A 20884-nucleotide genomic window follows, 5' to 3' on the forward strand; every position below is an offset into this window, starting at 1 on the left:
TTTATTCTCGAAATATTGTCACTTTTGCCACGAGTACTATCGTGCAAAAAAAGAATGTCCAAGTACCACCACCACCTCTTCCGTAGTGTTACCCTTTGTTTTACCTATAATATTCTTTATGAATCTTCAGGCAAAGTTTTCCATAGTTGAGTTTGTGTGGCTTTGTTCTGCTGTCTGTATTACAGCGGGGAAACAAGGCGCTTCTCTGCAGCGGGCCCTACTCGCTCCTCTCCACTTGGCGCAAGCGCGCTGGCTCCTCTGTGCGCTCTGTACGGTGTGTTTGCATTGTGTCAGAACTGCCGGCGAGCTTTAAATATTTCCTAGCCTTCCAACCGCGGCAATGTCGGGCAGGTCGGTACGAGCCGAGACCCGGAGCAGGGCGAAAGATGACATCAAGCGGGTTATGGCCGCGATTGAGAAAGTACGGAAATGGTAAGACAGGGGGGAAAAAACACCATTCGTTACCAAACATGAGAAAAAGCTTTGCCTGTTTTGGGAGGGAAATAGAACGAATGAGCATACGATTGAAATATGGGATTTAGGACAGTATCTCTACTCATGTGCGCAGGGCGCACTCGTGGTGTGCGTGGCTACGTATATCGAGTAGCCTACAAACCGACATCCCTATTATTCTAGAGAATTTTCCACCAAGGTTTAATGTGGGTTAAACCCAGAAGCCATTTCGTTGCAGTCACATGAAGCTATTCCTTTCTCCTGGCTGCTGTAGTGGCAGAGGGAGAGAGCCGACAGAACACTGGCTCGACGCAAATCATTCATTAACACACTTCAGGACTATGACAAGTGCGCCCTAGAGCGAGTAGTTTTAGACCGTCTGGAGTTTTAAATTAAGCGCTTTGGGTCGCCCTTTAGGTCGAACAGAGATTGCGCGGTGGGTCTGGGAGAGGGAGGGCGTAGGAGAAGTGGATTGCTGAACAAGCAGTCAGTCTCAGGGTTTTACAAATATAAATCATTGTTTTTCAAATCTTAGAAATAACACTGGAATTTTTTACATTTTATTTCAAAATTATGTTTATGAACTTTATATCAAGGTAACATTTATTTTCAACAGTGGATTCGTTTTATGAATCAAAATGGAGATTCTGCACCCATGTCTCCATGAAATAGAGTAATTCTGCAAAATAATTGAAAAGATAGGAACATTTTTAAGGCCATTTGAAAATTACTGTTAGGAAACTTTCGAGATGGAAAGAATGTAAACAAAATCTAATAGCTTACTTCAGTTTGTTTTCATATGGATATGTTTACTTGTACCCCTTGAATCAAAACAATTTTGATTTTCAATTGTAATAGGCCCACATTTTGTATTGGATCACGTTTGCTATTGCAAAAATGCAATTACGGTTTTATTATTATAATGCAAAAGTCCTATTTTTTAACCTTTATTTAACTAGGCAAGTTAGTTAAGAAATTCATATTTACAATGACTGCCTACCCCGGCCAAACCCGGACGACGCTGGGCCAATTGTGCGCCGCCCTATGGGACTCCCAATCACGGTTGGTTGTGATACAGCCTGGAATCGAACCGGGGTCTGTAGTGACGCCTCTAGCACTGAGATGCAGTGCCTTAGACTGCTGCGCCACTCGGGTTTAAACCAGGAGTGATAGGAACTATGTTATTCTATAACAAAAGTCTGGGACTGTCTCCATATTGTTGTTTATTTCTGACTGACTGGGAATCCCACAAAACACAATACAATCAATAAACAAACAAGTATTGTGTTTTGTGGGATTCCCTGAGAGAGTTATCACTAAAGGAACATTGAATGCGAATCGAAGTGAACCATTTAAATAATTCTATGCGTGTGTGTGTGTGTGTGTGTGCGTGCGTGCGTGCGTGTGCGTCTCTCTCTACCAGGGAGAAGAAATGGGTGACAGTTGGAGACACGTCCCTGAGGATCTTCAAGTGGGTTCCAGTGACTGAGCCCAAAACAGCAGATGAAGTACATAATACACACCACAGCCTCATTCAAGTTCAGTGTCTAGTTCTTTTATAGAATTCTCTCAGCATCCAAAACTCATGTCACGTCATTGTGTTGTATGTAAACAGTAGTTCTGCCCCTGTCTGTTGTCTTGTAGAAGAAGAAGGGGAACGATGAGAAGAATGGGTCAGAATTGACCACACCAGAGAACAGCTCTTCTCCTGAGATGATGGACATGAATGGTGGGTAAAGCTCAATTCAGAGTCCATAGCTGCGAAACTCTGACAAACGGTCCATTATTACATATTTACAAACCTTATTTCATTGGCTGTTATCTAGTTGCGGCCATATCTCAAAGTAAATAACACGGCTCTGCAGCTTTGAACTCTGTAGGACACTTAACGTCCAGTGTGTGGGTCAGTGTGTATGCCTGTGGACCCAGAATGGAGTTAAAGGTTAAACAAATGTAAAAACCTTCTGTCTTCTTCCCTCTCCCCTTCTTTTTCTCAGACGATAACAGTAACCAGAGTTCTATCGCTGACTCCTCCCCCGTCAAACAGGAAACCAGCAGCAGCACTAGCCCAGCCCCCGAACCCACCACCGTATCCTACGGCGACAACAGTGAGGCCAAGAGCGACCAGAGCCCTGACTGCAAGAGGGGTGAGACACACACACACTACCACTACCACCAACATGGGGAATCCCGCTCAAATGCCCAGCCTGAAATCCCCACCTGTAGTGGCCCATCCATACACTTTTAATAGAACTGGATGGGTGAACCCTGTGGTAGGGTTTAGTGTTTCTTCAATTGCTGTTTGGTTAGCTGGAGAGCTCCAGTCGTTAGGCCTGAAGTCACAGGGCTGTACTCAGAGGCTCATCACGCTGGGATACTGTGGGAGAGAGAGACAAGGAGAGAGGGTTATCTTTTCTATCCCACTGAGAGAGAGAGAGGGAGTGCAGCTGTGACCAGACCCTCGAGGCTTCAACTGCCAACCCTCCATCTGCACCCCTGCTAACAAGAGACCTCTCTCAGCCTGGTACAAAATAGAACTCTCTCTTTATCCCCTCTCTTTCACTCTTTTTCTCTTTCTCCCTCCCCCTCTCTTTTTCTCTCACTCTCCCCCTCTCTTTTTCTCTCTACCCCATCTCTCTTTCTCTCTCTCTACCCCCTCTTTCTCTCTCTCTCTACCCCTCTCTTTTTCTCTCTCTCTCCCCCTCTCCTTTTCTCTTTCTATCCTCTCTCTCTCTACCCCTCTTTCTCGCTATAGCTCTCTCTTTCTCTACCCCACTCTCTCTTTCTCTCTACCCCTCTCTTTCAAGTATGCCTATATTTATTACTCTCCTAGTCATGCCTTTTTATCTGAGCACAAGTAATTGCTCCATATCACCACACAGGAGCATTAATCCGTTCCAGTTGCCCTTGACTTGAGTTGTTTACAAGTAGCAAACAAAAGTGTAAACATGAATACTCAACAGTAGGTCTTGTTACAGAAATAATGCATGATTTATCTGGGCCTTTGGTAGCGGTCTTTACTGGTTCTAACAGCAGAATCATAAGCTTGCTGCCAGCTCTTAGCAAACTGTTGGAAAAAATTGTGTTTCACCAAATACAATGCTATTTCTCTGTAAACAATTTAACAACAGACTTTCACCATGCTTATAGAGAAGGGCACTCAATATGTACTGCACTGACAAAAATGACTGATGATTGTTTGAAAGAAATTGATAATAATAAGTTTGTGGGAGCTGTACTGTTAGATTTCAGTGCAGCCTTTGATATTATTGACCATAACTTGTTGTTGAAAAAACGCATGTGTTATGGCTTTTCAACCTGCCATATCGTGGATTCAGAGTTATCTTTAATGGAAGCTTCTATAATGTCAAACATGCAAAGTGTGGTGTACCGCAGGGCAGCTCTCTAGGCCCTCTACTCTTTTCTATTTTTACCAATGACCTGCCACTGGCATTAAACAAAGCATGTGTGTCCATGTATGCTGACGATTCAACCATATACACATCAGCAACCACAGCTAATGGAGTCACTGAAACTCTTAACAAAGAGTTGCAGTCTGTTTTGGAATTGGTGGCCAGTAGTAAACTGGTCCTGAACATCTAAAACTAAGAGCATTGTATTTGGTACAAATCATTCCCTAAGTTCCAGATCTCAGAATCTGGTAATGAATGATGTGGCTGTTGAACAAGTTGAGGAGACTAAATTACTTGGTGTTACCTTAGATTGTAAACTGTCATGGTCTAAACATATAGATTCAACGGTTGTAAAGATGTGGGGAGGTCTGTCTGTAATAAAGAGATGCTCTGCTTTTTTGACACCACACTCCAAAAGTAAGTCCTGCAGGCTCTAGTTTTATCTTATCTTGATTATTGTCCAGTCGTGTGGTCGAGTGCTGCAAGGAAAGACCTAGTTAAGCTGCAGCTTGCCCAGAACAGAGTGCCACGTCTTGCTCTTCATTGTAATCAGAGGGCTGATATAAATACTATGCATGCCAGTCTCTCTTGGCTAAGAGTTGAGTAGAGACTGACTGCATCACTTCTTTTTATAAGAAAAATGTATGTGTTCAAAATCCCAAATTGTTTGCATAGCTTACACACAGCTCTGACACACACACTTACCCCACCAGACATGCCACCAGGGGTCTTTTTACAGTCCCCAAATCCAGAACAAATTCAAAAAAGTGTACAATATCATATAGAGCCATTATTGCATGGAACTCCATTCCATCTCATATTGCTCAAGTGAACAGCTAACCTATTTGACCTAGATAGTTTGTGTGTATGTATTGATATGTAGGCTACATGTGGCTTTTTTATGTAGGTCTGTCCTTGAGCTGTTGTCTATTAATGTTGCCTATTATGTCATGTTTTAATGTTTTGTGTGGACCCCGGGAAGAGTAGTGTCATGTTCGTGTATGTAGGTGGCAGGGAAGTCAGGCGCAGGAGAAACCAAGTTGGTTAATATGGAGTATTTAATTTAAAAAAACAACTCCAAAACCAAAGTACAAAATACATGGGTAAACTATACCCGTCGCACACCGATACACAAACCCACGTAACATAACAATACAAACAATCACCGACAAGGACATGAGGGGAAACAGAGGGTTAAATACACAACATGATTAATTGATTGGAAACAGGTGTGTAGGAAGACAAGACAAAACCAATGGAAAATGAAAAACTGATCGATGATGGCTAGAAGTCTGGTGACGTCGACCGCCGAGCACCACCCGAGCAAGGAGGGGCATCGACTTCGGCAGAAGTCATGACAAGAAGCTGCTGCTTTAGCAAAAGCTAATGGGGATCATACCAAAATACCAATACTAATTGATGTTTAAATATACAAATCAAATGTATTTATAAAGCCCTTACACCAGAAGATGTCACAAAGTGCTATACAGAAACCCAACCTAAAACCCCAAACAGCAAGCAATGCAGATATACAGACAGTCATTCAACAGTTGAAGATCTGACAGTGACTGGTTTAATAGGTATTTAATGTGGTGTGTTATTGTGTGTTTGGTGCAGTGAAGAGCAACCCATCAGAGAGAGGACAGAGGGACAAGAGAGACAGCAGCCAGACTTCCTCGGGAGAAAAGGACACCTCAGACAGCCGCAAAGCCACTCAGGTACTCTACTCTATATTCCACCATATACCCTGGTCAGTCTGGTACTCTATATTCTACTCTTCCTCCACAAAGAATATGAGTGGCATGAGGGCCTCCTTAATCTCTTTTTATCCCATCCACATTTTTAAATTAATAAATGGACAAATTCATTTCCTCAGATATGGTTGTGTTTGTATGTTCGTACGTTGGCTGGCAGGATCCGGAGGAAGAGGCTCCTCGCAGTAAGAAGAACAAGCAGGAGTCTCCATCTCAGGACTACAAGGAGAAATAGTCACACTGCATCATTTCTTCTCTCTATCCTCTTCCTCCCCCACGTAGCCCCTAACACTCCTCTGAGCAGAGGGAGAAAGGACTTTACCTCCCTTCACTGAGCCCCTCTTCTCTTCTTCCACACTCAGTAATGCCACGAGTAGCTCTATGATCCAGCCTGTTATCCCCTCCATGGCCAGGGGTGGCGCTGTGTGCTCAGCTCAGTCCAGAAGAGAAAAACACTACGGCGTCTCAAAATGGACAAACTGCTATTGACACTTTTTCTCGTTTTTTAAGCGAAGGTCTTTTAAGGGAGCAAGCACACTCGTTCGGATTGGCTAGCCGAGTATGGCTAAGCGCCAGCCGAACTGAAGCATGCTGACGCCTTAAGGGCATCTTCTAACCCAGGAGCCACGTCAAACCTCCCCCAAACTCACCTCTGGTTGATACAGTGTTTGTTTAGGACAGTTTCCAGTTGTTACGTTTAGTTTTGGGGTTGTTTTTTTTAGCTCAGGAGGGTCAATGCACTGCTAAGATATAATGCCACACAAACACCACACCGTGGTTTTACTGCTGCTGTAGTGGGTGTGGATTTGTGTCCTTTATATGTATGTATATATATATATTCAGTGGCTTGCGAAAGTATTCACCCCCTTGGCATTTTTCCTATTTTGTTGCCTTACAACCTGGAATTAAAATAGATTTTTGGAGGGTTTGTATTAGAGGTCGACCGGAAATGATTTTTCAACGCCGACACCGATTATTGGAGGACCAAAAAAAGCCGATACCGATTAATCGGTCAATTTAAAATATTTTTTATTTATTTATTTATATTAATGACAACTACAACAATACTGAATGAACACTTATTTTAACTTAATATAATACATCAATAAAATCAATTTATCCTCAAATAAATAATGAAACATGTTCAATTTGGTTTAAATAATGCAAAACAAAGTGTTGGAGAAGAAAGTCAAAGTGCAATATGTGCCATGTAAAAAAGCTAACGTTTAAGTTCCTTGCTCAGAACATGAGAACATATGAAAGCTGGTGGTTCCTCTTAACATGAGTCTTCAATATTCCCAGGTAAGAAGTTTTAGGTTGTAGTTATTATAGGAATTATAGGACTATTTCTCTCTATATCATTTGTATTTCATAAACCTTTGACTATTGGATGTTCTTATAGGCACTTTAGTATTGCCAGTGTAACAGTATAGCTTCCGTCCCTCTCCTCGCCCCAGGAACACATCGACAACAGCCACCCTCGAAGCATCGTTACCCATCGCGCCACAAAATCCACGGCCCTTGCAGAGCAAGGGGAACAACTACTTCAAGGTCTCAGAGCGAGTGATGTCACCGATTGAAACGCTATTAGTGCGCACCCCGCTAACTAGCTAGCCATTTCACATCGGTTACACCAGCCTAATCTAGGGAGTTGATAGGCTTGAAGTCATAAACAGCTCAATGCTTGAAGCACAGTGAAGAGCTGCTGGCAAATGCACGAAAGTGCTGTTTGAATGAATGCTTACGAGCCTGCTGCTGCCTACCACCGCTCAGTCAGACTGCTCTATCAAATATCAAATCATAGACTTAATTATAACATAATAACACACAGAAGTACGAGCCTTAGGTTATTAATATGGTCAAATCCAGAAACGATCATTTCGAAAACAAAACGTTTATTCTTTCAGTGAAATACGGAACCGTTCCATATTTTATCTAACGAGTGGCATCCCTAAGTCTAAATATTGCTGTTACATTGTACAACCTTCAATGTTATGTCATAATTATGTACAATTCTGGCAAATTAATTACGGTCTTTGTTAGGAAGAAATGGTCTTCACACAGTTCGCAACGAGCCAGGCGGCCCAAACTGCTGCATATACCCCGACTCTGCTTGCACGGAACGCAAGAGAAGTGACACAATTTCCCTAATTATAAGAAATTCATGTTAGCAGGCAATATTAACTAAATATGCAGGTTTAAAAATATATACTTGTGCATTGATTTTAAAGAAAGGCATTGATGTTTATGTTTAGGTACATTGGTGCAACGACAGTGCTTTTTTTGCAAATGCGCTTGTTAAATCATCACCCGATTGGCGAAGTAGGCTGTGATTCGATGAAAAATTAACAGGCACCGCATTGATTATTTGCAACGCAGGACATGCTAGATAAACTAGTAATATCATCAACCATGTGTAGTTAACTAGTGATTATGTTTTAGAAGATAAGTTTAATGCTAGCTAGCAACTTATCTTGGCTTCTTGCTGCACTCGCGTAACAGGTAGTCAGCCTGCAACGCAGGCTCCTCGTGGAGTGCAATATAAGGCAGGTGGTTAGAGCGTTGGATTAGTAACCGGATGGTTGCAAGATTGAATGCCCGAGCTGACAAGGTAAAAATCTGTCGTTCTGCCCCTGAACAACGCAGTTAACCCACCGTTCCTAGGCCGTCATTGAAAATAAGAATGTGTTCTTAACTGACTTGCCTAGTTAAATAAAGGTAAAAAAATAAATGTAAAAAAGTCAGCCACAATCGGTGTCCAAAAATGCCGATTACCGATTGTTATGAAAACTTGAAATCAGCCCTAATTAATCGGTCATTCCGATTAATCGGCCGACCTGTATCATTTTATTTACACAGCATGCCTACCACTTTGAAGATGCAAAATATTTTTTTATTGTGAAACAAACAAGAAATAAGACAAAAAACAGAACTTGAGCGTGCATAACTATTCAATACTTCGTAGAGCCACCTTTTGCAGCAATTACAGCTGCAAGTCTCTTGGGGTATGTCTCTATAAGCTTGGCACATCTAGCCACTGGGATTTTTGCCCATTCTTCAAGGCAAATCTGCTCCAGCTCCTTCAAGTTATATGGGTTCCGCTGGTGTACAGCAATCTTTAAGCCATACTACAGATTCTCAATTGGATTGAGGTCTGGACTTTGACTAGGCCATTGCAAGACATTTAAATGTTTCCCCTTAAACCACTCAAGTGTGGCTTTAGCAGTATGCTTAGGATCATTGTCCTGCTGGAAGGTGAACCTCCGTCCCACTCTCAAATCTCTGGAAGACTGAAACAGGTTTCCCTCAAGAATTTCCCTATATTTAGCGCCATCCATCATTCCTTAAATTCTGACCAGTTTCCCAGTCCCTGCCAATGAAAAACATCCCCACAGCATGATGCTGCCACCACCATGCTTCACTGTGGGGATGGGGTTCTCGGGGTGATGAGAGGTGTTGGGTTTGCGCCAGACAGCGTTTTCCTTGATAGCCAAAAAGCTGCATTTTTGTCTCATCTGACCAGAGTACCTTTTTCATTATGTTTGGGGAGTCTCCCACATGCCTTTTGGCAAACACCAAACGTGGTTGCTTATTTTTTTCTTTAAGCAATGGATTTTTTTGGGCCACTCTTCCGTAAAGCCCAGCTCTGTGGAGTGTATGGCTTAAAGTGGTCCAATGGACAGATACTCCAATCTCCACGGTGGAGCTTTGCAGCTCCTTCAGGGTTATCTTTGGTCTCTTTGTTGCCTCTCTCTGATTAATGCCCTCCTTGCCTGGTCCGTGAGTTTTGGTGGGCGGCCCTCTCTTGGCAGGTTTGTTGTGGTGCCATATTCTTTACATTTTTTAATAATGGATTTAATGGTGCTCCGTGAGATGTTCAGAGTTTCTGATCTTTTTTTATAACCCAACCCTGATCTGTACTTGTCCACAACTTTGTCCCTGACCTGTTTGGAGAGCTCCTTGGTCTTCATAGTGCCGCTTGCTTAGTGGTGTTGCATACTCTGGGGCCATTCAGAACAGAATATATATGTACTGAGATCATGTGACAGATCATGTGACACTTAGATTGCACACAGGTGAACTATATTTAACTAATTATGTGACTTCTGAAGGGAATTGGTTGCACCAAATCTTATTTAGGGGCTTTATAGCAAAGGGGGTGAATACATATGCACGCAGCACTTTTCCGTTTTTAATGTATATATATATTTTTAAACAAGTTATTTTTTTAATTTCACTTCACCAATTTTGACTATTTTGTGCATGTCCATTCCATGAAATCCAAATAAAAATCCATTTCAATTACAGGTTGTAATGCAACAAAATAGGAAAAACGCCAAGGGAGTGAATACTTTTGCAAGGCACTGTATGTATGTATGTATGTATGTATGTATGTATGTATGTATGTATGTATGTATGTATGTATGTATGTATGTATGTATGTATGTATGTATGTATGTATGTATGTATGTATGTATGTATATACACTGCTCAAAAAAATAAAGGGAACACTAAAATAACACATTCTAGATCTGAATGAATGAAATAATGTTATTAAATACTTTTTTCTTTACATAGTTGAATGTGCTGACAACAAAATCACACAAAAATAATCAATGGAAATCCAATTTATCAACCCATGGAGGTCTGGATTTGGAGTCACACTCAAAATGAAAGTGGAAAACCACACTACAGGCTGATCCAACTTTGATGTAATGTCCTTAAAACAAGTCAAAATGAGGCTCAGTAGTGTGTGTGGCCTCCGCGTGCCTGTATGACCTCCCTACAACGCCTGGGCATGCTCCTGATGAGGTGGCGGATGGTCTCCTGAGGGATCTCCTCCCAGACCTGGACTAAAGCATCCGCCAACTCCTGGACAGTCTGTGGTGCAACGTGGCGTTGGTGGATGGAGCGAGACATGATGTCACAGATGTGCTCAATTGGATTCAGGTCTGGGGAACTGGCGGGCCAGTCCATAGCATCAATGCCTTCCTCTTGCAGGAACTGCTGACACACTCCAGCCACATGAGGTCTAGCATTGTCTTGCATTAGGAGGAACCCAGGGCCAACCGCACCAGCATATGGTCTCACAAGGGGTCTGATGATCTCATCTCGGTACCTAATGGCAGTCAGGCTACCTCTGGCGAGCACATGGAGGGCTGTGCGGCCCCCCAAAGAAATGCCACCACACACCATGACTGACCCACCGCCAAACCGGTCATGCTGGAGGATGTTGCAGGCAGCAGAATGTTCTCCACGGCGTCTCCAGACTCTGTCACGTCTTTCACATGTGCTCAGTGTGAACCTGCTTTCATCTGTGAAGAGCACGGGGCGCCAGTGGCGAATTTGCCAATCTTGGTGTTCTCTGGCAAATGCCAAATGTCCTGCACGGTGTTGGGCTGTAAGCACAACCCCCACCTGTGGACGTTGGGCCCTCATACCACCCTCATGGAGTCTGTTTCTGACCGTTTGAGCAGACACATGCACATTTGTGGCCTGCTGGTCATTTTGCAGGGCTCTGGCAGTGCTCCTCCTTGCACAAAGGTGGAGGTAGCTGTCCTGCTGCTGGGTTGTTGCCCTCCTACGGCCTCCTCCACGTCTCCTGATGTATTGGCCTGTCTCCTGGTAGCGCCTCCATGCTCTGGACACTACGCTGACAAACACAGCAAACCTTCTTGCCACAGCTCGCATTGATGTGCCATCCTGGATGAGCTGCACTACCTGAGCCACTACCTGAGTTGTAGACTCCGTCTCATGCTACCACTAGAGTGAAAGCACCGCCAGCATTCAAAAGTGACCAAAACATCAGCCAGGAAGCATAGGAACTGAGAAGTGGTCTGTGGTCACCACCTGCAGAACCACTCCTTTATTGGGGGTGTCTTGCTAATTGCCTATAATTTCCACCTGTTGTCTATTCCATTTGCACAACAGCATGTGAAATTTATTGTCAATCAGTGTTGCTTCCTAAGTGGACAGTTTCATTTCACAGAAGTGTGATTGACTTGGAGTTACATTGTGTTGTTTAAGTGTTCCCTTTAGTTTTTTTGAGCAGTATATATACACAGTACCAGTCAAAAGTTTGGATTCATTAAAACATATTTTTTTTTTTTTACTATTTTCTATATTGTAGAATAATATTGATGACATCAAAACTATGAAATGGAATCATGTAGTTTTTGTATTTTAGATTTTAGAATCTTCAAAGTAGCCACCATTTGCCTTGATGACAGCTTTGCACACTCTTGGCGTTCTCTAAACCAGCTTCACCTGGAATGCTTTTCCAACAGTCTTGAAGGAGTTCCCGCATATGCTGAGCACTTGTTGGCTGCTTTTCCTTCACTCTGCAGTCCAACCCATCCCAAACCATTTCAACTGGGTTGAGGTCGGGTGATTGTGGAGGCCAGGTCATCTGATGCAGCACTCCATCACTCTCCTTCTTGGTCAAATAGCCCTTACACAGCCTGGAGGTGTGTTGGGTCATTGTCCTGTTGAAAAACAAATGATAGTGCAAACCAGATGGGATGGCGTATTGCTGCAAAATCCTGTGGTAGCCATGCTGGTTAAGTGTGCCTTGAATTCTTAATAAATCACAGACAGTGTCACCAGCAAAGCACCATCACACCTCCTCCACCATGCTTGATGGTGGGAACCACACGTGGAGATCAGCCGTTCAACTACTCTGCGTCTCACAAAGACACGGCGGTTGGAACCAAAAATCTCAAATTTTGACTCATCAGACCAAATTTCAGATTTCCACCGGTCTAATGTCCATTGCTTGTGTTTCTTGGCCCAAGCAAGTCTCTTCTTATTATTGGTGTTCTTTAGTAGTGGTTTCTTTGCAGCAATTTGACCACGAAGGCCTGATTAATGCAGTCTCGTCTGAACAGTTGTTGTTGAGTTGTGTCTGTTACTTGAACTCTGTGAAGCATTTATTTGGGCTGCAATTTCTGTGGCTGGTAACTCTAATGAATCTATCCTCTGCAGCAGAGGTAACTCTGGGTCTTCCATTCCTGTGGTGGTCCTCATGAGAGACAGTTTCATCATAGTGCTTGATGGATTTTGCGACTGCACTTGAAGAAACGTAAATATTTCTCGACATTTTCAGGATTGACTGACCTTCATGTCTTAAAGTAATGATGGACTGTCATTTCTCTTTTGCTTATTTGAGCTGTTCTTGCCATAATATGGACTTGGTCTTTTACCAAATAGGGCTATCTTCTGTATACCACCCCTACCTTGTCACAACACAACTGATTGGCTCAAACACATTAAGAAGGAAAGAAATTCCACAAATGAACTTTTAACAAGGCACACCTGTTAATTGAAATGCAATCCAGGTGAGTACCTCATGAAGCTGGTTGAGAGAATGCCAAGAGTGTGCAAAGCTGTGATCAAGGCAAAGGGTGTCTACTTTGAAGAATCTCAAATATAAAATATATTTTGATTTGTTTAACACTTTTTTTTGGTTACTACATGATTCCATATGTATTATTTCATAGTTTTGATGTCTTCACTATTATTCTACAATGTAGAAAATAGTAAAAATAAAGAAAAACCCTTGAATGAGTCGGTGGGTCCAAACTTATGACAGGTACTGTGTGTGATTTAAAAAAATGTTTTTACTGTCATTGTTTTCTAGAGGTAGAACAACACAGTGGTACTGGTTTCATTTACAGTTGAAGTCAGAAGTTTACATACACTTAGGTTGGAGTCATTAAATCTCGTTTTTCAACCACTCCACAAATTTCTTGTTAACAAACTATACTTTTGGCAAGTCGGTTAGGACATCTACTTTGTGCGTGACACAAGTCATTTTTCCAACAATTGTTTACAGACAGATTATTTCACTTATAATTCACTGTATCACAATTCCAGTGGGTCAGAAGTTTACATGCACTAAATTGACTGTGCCTTTAAACAGCTTGGAAAATTCCAGAAAATGATGTCATGGCTTTAGAAGCTTCTGATAGGCTAATTGACATAATTTTAGTTAATTGGAGGTGTACCTGTGGATGTATTTCAAGGTCTACCTTCAAACTCAGTGCCTCTTTGCTTGACATCATGGGAAAATCAAAAGGAATCAGCCAAGACCTCAGTAAAAAATTGTAGACCTCCACAAGTCTGGTTCATTCTTGGGAGCAATTTCTAAATTCCTGGAGGTACCACGTTCATCTGTACAAACAATAGCACGCAAGTATAAACACCATGGGACCACGCAGCCATCATACCACTCAGGAAGGAGACGCGTTCTGCAGCTCGTTACCTGTATAAAAGACACCTGGGAGCCAGAAATCTTTCTGATTGAGAGGGGGTCAAATACTTATTTCCCTCATTAAAATGCAAATAAATTTGTAACATTTTTGACATGCGTTTTTCTGGATTTTTTTGTTGTTATTCTGACTCTCACTGTTCAAATAAACCTACCATTAAAATGATAGACTGATCATTTCTTTGTCAGTGGGCAAATGTACAAAATCAGCAGGGATCATATACTTTTTTCCCTCACTGTAGTGATGTTATGTTATTGACATGAACAGTTAGAAGAACAGCATTATGTACAACACTCAGTGTTAGATATATATCTTTATTATGTTGTAGCTTTCACCTGATTCTGATTGAGTCAGTTAATGCTTCTAGTTTAACTCCTAAACTGTGTGTACGGAGCTGGGAGATGTGAAAATGTCCGATATTTTAGAGTGTTTTCTTAGGACCATGTTTGAGTTTAGAATGATCTCATACAGATTGATGGTTAGTTTGGATTTATTTATTACATCGCTAGTGCTTGGATTTGAATATGTCCAATGGTTTTGTTTTATTAATAAAAATCCACGAATCATTCTGGTACCCGTTCACATGATTTCAGACGTACTAACTCCAGTACTAGCCGACTCTTCAACAGTTGGGTAAGCCTCAGTATTTCTGTATTTTTCTTTCTGTTTGAATTATAGGTCAAAATAACTAAACTTTTCCACGGAGTTTGAGGCCTGCAGATTTCTCCTAATGCATATTTTGTGTTGATAATCCAGTGTGAATGAGGATCTCATTAGACTCAGAGACAAGGGAATCAGTGGTAGCATCTGGCTCTGTGTGCAGTACAAAAATACTTCCCTAATCCCTTCTCTTTTAGGGGCCGGTGGTTATTTAAAAAAATCTCGACGCCACAGGTGGAGTATTTGTTTTTATAGTATTTGTTGTATTGAATCATTCGGTGTGTACAGAACATAAAACAGTACCATGTTAAGGGTCCTCATCTGTAAAGGGTTTTTAACAGTTGAACTATTTACAAACCCTTTATAAAGCCTTTATAGATGATGTTCAGTGTAACATAGAAAACGGTGCACTAATCAGACTCGTCACTTAGTAAAGTACAAATAGTCAACAATGTGCTTATAGAGTTAATAACATCTTTACAAGTGTGTTAAGTTTGTTCCCTGGAGTCGATACGGCATTATCATACAACAACATACAGGTCCGTTTCCTATCAAGACAAAGCAGAAGAATAAAATATGCATAAAATATCCTTTTGTTTCCATGGCACCTTGTGCACATTTTGTTCATTCAGAAAACGTCTGATGGGTATTCACAAAGACAGGTGTCATTGGTTAGTCACATAGATCTAGCATACATATCTTTGATACACTGGGAGATTCAATATGATCCAAACTGTGTGCTTCAGTACATAGTTTTACTGCACAGATATCTATACAGGTAGTTTTTAAAAGACAATACATAAAAAACATAGGCATTACATAAAACGTGACAGTAATTACTAGGTACCATTCTGTCTTGACATTTATTATCAAATCAATAAGTTAGAAACTGCCATGCTAAAACAAAAATAGTCTAATTGTGCCCTGTAGTCTAAGAGGGAGTTTTAAAGTGAGTAGTGCAGTAAGTTAGTAGTGGCTGGCGTCCTGTTGCCTTGGTGAGTAGTGCAGTAAGTTAGTAGTGGCGTCCTGTTGCCTTGGTGAGTAGTGCAGTAAGTTAGTAGTGGCGTCCTCTTGCCTTGGTGAGTAGTGCAGTAAGTTAGTAGTGGCGTCCTGTTGCCTTGGTGAGTAGTGCAGTAAGTTAGTAGTGGCGTCCTGTTGCCTTGGTGAGTAGTGCAGTAAGTTAGTAGTGGCGTCCTCTTGCCTTGGTGAGTAGTGCAGTAAGTTAGTAGTGGCTGGCGTCCTGTTGCCTTGGTGAGTAGTGCAGTAAGTTAGTAGTGGCGTCCTGTTGCCTTGGTGAGTAGTGCAGTAAGTTAGTAGTGGCGTCCTGTTGCCTTGGTGAGTAGTGCAGTAAGTTAGTAGTGGCGTCCTGTTGCCTTGGTGAGTAGTGCAGTAAGTTAGTAGTGGCGTCCTGTTGCCTTGGTGAGTAGTGCAGTAAGTTAGTAGTGGCGTCCTGTTGCCTTGGTGAGTAGTGCAGTAAGTTAGTAGTGGCGTCCTGTTGCCTTGGTGAGTAGTGCAGTAAGTTAGTAGTGGCGTCCTGTTGCCTTGGTGAGTAGTGCAGTAAGTTAGTAGTGGCGTCCTGTTGCCTTGGTGAGTAGTGCAGTAAGTTAGTAGTGGCGTCCTGTTGCCTTGGTGAGTAGTGCAGTAAGTTAGTAGTGGCGTCCTGTTGCCTTGGTGAGTAGTGCAGTAAGTTAGTAGTGGCGTCCTGTTGCCTTGGTGAGTAGTGCAGTAAGTTAGTAGTGGCGTCCTGTTGCCTTGGTTTGGCTCTGCAACTAGCGCAGGTTGACGTTAATTGTTATGAGTCTTGTCCTGGAGCGATTTCTCCTTAGATAGGCCAGCTACAAAGTCAAAATTAGCTATATTGTGAACATTTATGAAAACAGAAATGTGCTTTTTGGTCTTAATTTAAGGTTAGGATTAGGCATTAGGGTTAGCAGTGTGGTTAAGGTTAGGTTGTATGACTTTGTGGCTGTGCCAGCTAGTGACCACTCTGCAGAGCTGCCTCCAGAACAACATTCATGATGGTAAACGCTAACTTGTGCAACTAGAACCAGGTTAATGTTGAGTGGACATGAAAACAGAAAACGTTTGAAACTGAAAATGAGCTTTTTTGTTGTTGAGAATTTCCCGAAATATTTCCAGTTCTAAAACGTTCTCTACCATTTGGTGCCTACTGAACACAACCTAGTAGTACAAGTAGATGTGTCCTGTGGTCCTAGCTTGTTTCCTATGTGGAGTGGACATCCCTAGGGTCCATGTCTGGGCCTGGATACAGTACACTGACTGGGAATGTGGTAGAGAAACATTAATAGTGCTATTAGCAGTGAACCAGTCTGGTGCATCCAGGCCCTTCACCACGCGTATGTCTGCGTCAAATGCCCTCCCACTTGCCCGGTCACACATAGGAAGTTTAGTTCCCGTAGGAACTGAAGTTAAAAACCAACCCATGCTCTATATGAAAACAAACAAACAAATACATCAAATAATGAACTAATAACAGAAGACTGATTCCTTTATGACTAATAACACATTACTGATTCCTTTATGACTAATAACAGAAGACTGATTCCTTTATGGACTAATAACAGAAGACTTGATTTCTTTATGGACTAATAACAGAAGACTGATTTCTTTATGGACTAATAACAGAAGACTGATTCCTTTATGGACTAATAACAGAAGACTGATTTCTTTATGGACTAATAACAGAAGACTGATTTCATTATGGACTAATAACAGAAGACTGATTTCTTTATGGACTAATAACAGAAGACTGATTTCTTTATGGACTAATAACAGAATACTGATTTCTTTATGAACTAATAACAGAAGACTGATTTCTTTATGGACTAATAACAGAAGACTGATTCCTTTATGAACTAATGACATAAGACTGATTCCTTTATGAACTAATGACATAAGACTGATTCATTTTGTTCCAATCCTAAAATGTATCTTGCACCACAGCAGTATATCTCTGGACGTAGGAGAGGGAGTTAGAGAGAGGAGAGTTAGAGAGAGGAGAGTTAAAGCAAGGAAGGAGAGTTAGAGGGAGGGAGAAGAGTTAGAGAGAGGGAGGAGAGTAAGATGGAGGGAAGGATAGTTAGAGGGAGGAGAGTAAGATGGAGGGAAGGATAGTTAGAGGGAGGAGAGTTAGAGAGAGGGAGGAGAGTAAGATGGAGGGAAGGATAGTTAGAGGGAGGAGAGTTAGAGAGAGGGAGGAGAGTAAGATGGAGGGAAGGATAGTTAGAGGGAGGAGAGTTAGAGAGAGGGAGGAGAGTAAGATGGAGGGAAGGATAGTTAGAGGGAGGAGAGTCAGAGGGAGGGAAGCATAGTTAAAGAGGGAGGAGAGTTAGAGAGTTAGAGAGAGGGAGGAGAGTTAGAGAGAGGGAAGGATAGTTAGAGAGGGAGGAGAGTTAGAGAGGGAGGAGAGTTAGAGAGAGGGAGGAGAGTTAGAGGGAGGGAAGGAGAGTTAGAGAGGGAGGAGAGTTAGAGAGAGGGAGGAGAGTGAGGAGAGATGGAGAGTTGGAGAGAGGGAGCAGAGATAGACAGGGAGGAGGGTTAGAGAGAGAGGGAGGAGAGTTAGAAAAAGGGAGAGGAGTTAGAAAAAGGGAGGAGAGTTAGAGAGGGAGGAGAGTTAAAGAGGGAGGAGAGTTAAAGAGGGAGGATAGTTAAAGAGGGAGGAGAGTTAGAGAGAGAGGGAGGAGAGTTGGAGAGAGAGGGAGGAGAGTTAGGGAGAGAGAGAGAGGAGAGTTAGGGAGAGAGGGAGGAGAGTTAGAGGGAGGGAGGAGAGTTAGAGAGAGCTAGTAGAGTTAGAGAGAGGGAGGAGGGGAGAGTTAGAGAGAGGGAGGAGAGTTAGAAAAAGGGAGGATGGTTAGAGAGAGGGAGGAGAGTTAGAGAGAGAGGGAGGAGAGTTAGAGAGAGAGGGAGAAGAGTTAGAGAGAGGGAGGAGAGTTAGAGAGAGGGAGGAGAGGAGAGTTAGAGAAAGGGAGGAGAGTTAGAGAGAGGGAGGAGAGTTAGAGAAAGGGAGGAGAGGAGAGTTAGAGAGAGAGGGAGGAGAGTTAGAGAGAGGGGGAGGATATTTAGAGAGAGAGGGAGAAGAGTTAGAGAGAGGGAGAAGAGTTAGAGAGAGGGAGGAGAGGAGAGTTAGAGAGAGGGAGGAGAGTTAGAGAGAGGGAGGAGAGTTAGAGAGAGGGAGGAGAGTTAGAGAAAGGGAGGAGAGTTAGAGAGAGGGAGGAGAGTTAGAGAGAGGGAGGAGAGTTAGAGAGAGGGAGAAGAGTTAGAGAGAGGGAGGAGAGGAGAGTTAGAGAGAGGGAGGAGAGTTAGAGAGAGGGAGAAGAGTTAGAGAAAGGGAGGAGAGGAGAGTTAGAGAGAGGGAGGAGAGTTAGAGAGAGGGAGGAGAGTTAGAGAGAGGGAGGAGAGTTAGAGAGAGGGAGGAGAGGAGAGTTAGAGAGAGGGAGGAGAGTTAGAGAGAGGGAGGAGAGTTAGAGAAAGGGAGGAGAGGAGAGTTAGAGAGAGGGAGGAGAGTTAGAGAGAGGGAGGAGAGTTAGAGAGAGGGAGGAGAGTTAGAGAGAGGGAGGAGAGTTAGAGAGAGGGAGGAGAGGAGAGTTAGAGAGAGGGAGGAGAGGAGAGTTAGAGAGAGGGAGGAGAGTTAGAGAAAGGGAGGAGAGGAGAGTTAGAGAGAGGGAGGAGAGTTAGAGAGAGGGAGGAGAGGAGAGTTAGAGAGAGGTAGTATTAGACATAGTAGAAGAGTATTTTGTAGCGGGTGATTTGGGGTTATCTGAGTGGACTATGACAGTGAGTGACATACATAAATACTATGTTGTTAAAAACCCAGAGAAAGGAGTCTGGTGTGTGTTTGATGGTCTGTGAAGGGTCCTAAAGCTAGGCCTGGCATGGTTGGGGTGAGAAGATGAGTGTCTAGAAGGTCTGGTCTTCCTGGCAGGACTCTGTGGAGTGACCAAAGGCCCCACAGATGTCGCAATACGGCCGCTGGTCGGCAGGTCTGCCCTTGAAGGAAGAGTGGGGGACTGAGTCGGGGCTCTGGGCCTGGGTTGGACAGTCCTCAGTGTCATGCAAGTCAAAACAGTCACAGATATCACAGAACAGACGAGGAGGAGCCTTCTTGTCCTTCTTAGATCCACCCTCCTCCAAACTAGAGACGGAGAGAGAGAAAGAGAGAGAGCGAGCGAGAGGAAAGGAGTGATTAGGGAGATGCTAAATAGTGCATTCTGAGGGGTCTGTCAACAACTGTAACTAAGGACTACATTTGGAGTTAGGGTTCAGAGGTCATTGGTTATAAGACTGACCCATCAGTGCCGTCATTGCCATTGAACTCCGCCAGAGCCATCTTCTTCAGCTTGACCTTCAACTCCTCATTCTTCCTCTGCAGGTCCACGATCACACTGTTCAGGAAGTTAATCTGAAGGAGGGAAATGGATGGAGGGAGAGAAGAGAGATCACAGTCAAGTTTATATAAGAAAGAGCGAGATGGAATGAGAGACAATGGTGGAAGCGTAGATATCTTTCTATGCAAGTGATATAGTGCTTTAGTGACAAGCAGATGGTGAAATTGTTTGACAAATTGCCGATCATACCTGTCCCTCTGCAAACTCCTTCTCTTCTCTCAACTGGTCCAGAGCTGTGTCACCTGAGGAAGGCACTCCACTGTCCCCTCCCTCGGAGGCCTGCCGTCCCAATAGCCTCTGCTCCAGGCTGGTGACGCGTTCCTGTAGCTGGGCCTTGTCTCTCTCCAGCGTCTCCACGGCAGACTGTAGCGTCTTGGCCATGGCGTTCTCACCTCGCAGCACCGCGATCTACAGGGAGAGGGAGACAGAGAGCTTTCAGCTAATATACAAATACAGAGAACAAGCATCGGAACCAATGCCAGTTCTTCATTTCTTCATCAAAAGACCCAGAGTCTGCCAGAGTTGTGTATATACACTATACCTCATCCCTCAGTCTGCCAGAGTTGTGTATATACACTATACCTCATCCCTCAGTCTGCCAGAGTTGTGTATATACACTATACCTCATCCCTCAGTCTGCCAGAGTTGTGTATATACACTATACCTCATCCCTCAGAGTCTGCCAGAGTTGTGTATATACACTATACCTCATCCCTCAGTCTGCCAGAGTTGTGTATATACACTATACCTCATCCCTCAGAGTCTGCCAGAGTTGTGTATATACACTATACCTCATCCCTCAGTCTGCCAGAGTTGTGTATATACACTATACCTCATCCCTCAGAGTCTGCCAGAGTTGTGTATATACACTATACCTCATCCCTCAGAGTCTGCCAGAGTTGTGTATATACACTATACCTCATCCCTCA

At 43.1% G+C, this 20884-nt stretch overlaps 2 protein-coding genes across 4 annotated transcripts in view; one reads left to right on the forward strand and one right to left on the reverse strand.

Annotated features, from left to right (window-relative positions):
• Nucleotides 1-268: 268 nt before the first annotated feature.
• LOC115148258 (B-cell CLL/lymphoma 7 protein family member A-like) lies at nt 269-6481 on the forward strand. The gene is made up of 6 exons (XM_029690212.1): nt 269-432; nt 1877-1961; nt 2098-2182; nt 2451-2600; nt 5484-5584; nt 5781-6481. Exons 1-6 carry the CDS (start codon nt 341-343, stop codon nt 5853-5855), a joined length of 588 nt encoding a protein of 195 aa, XP_029546072.1. The 5' UTR covers nt 269-340; the 3' UTR covers nt 5856-6481.
• Nucleotides 6482-19201: 12720 nt separating this feature from the next.
• clip1b (CAP-GLY domain containing linker protein 1b) overlaps nt 19202-20884 on the reverse strand; it is a 43117-nt gene continuing 41434 nt past the window's right edge. For all 3 annotated transcript variants that reach the window (XM_029692023.1, XM_029692021.1, XM_029692022.1), the window contains 3 exons: nt 20145-20363; nt 19857-19969; nt 19202-19702 (listed from right to left, as the gene is read on the reverse strand). In XM_029692023.1, the coding sequence (XP_029547883.1) occupies nt 19468-19702; nt 19857-19969; nt 20145-20363 (567 nt within the window). In that variant the 3' untranslated portion in view covers nt 19202-19467. The remainder of the gene's footprint in view (nt 19703-19856; nt 19970-20144; nt 20364-20884) is intronic.

Source organism: Salmo trutta, chromosome 15 (genome assembly GCF_901001165.1).
Source record: "Salmo trutta chromosome 15, fSalTru1.1, whole genome shotgun sequence".
Lineage (NCBI taxonomy): Eukaryota > Metazoa > Chordata > Actinopteri > Salmoniformes > Salmonidae > Salmo > Salmo trutta.

What these genes read in the sequence shown, in the direction of transcription:
- LOC115148258 (XM_029690212.1), top strand. Translation starts at nt 341, where the DNA reads ATGTCGGGCAGGTCGGTACGAGCCGAGACCCGGAGCAGGGCGAAAGAT. An exon ending in AGCCCAAAACAGCAGATGAA is followed by an intron (nt 1,962 to 2,097) that starts GTACATAATACA and finishes GTTGTCTTGTAG; the next exon opens with AAGAAGAAGGGGAACGATGA. An exon ending in ACAGCCGCAAAGCCACTCAG is followed by an intron (nt 5,585 to 5,780) that starts GTACTCTACTCT and finishes GTTGGCTGGCAG; the next exon opens with GATCCGGAGGAAGAGGCTCC.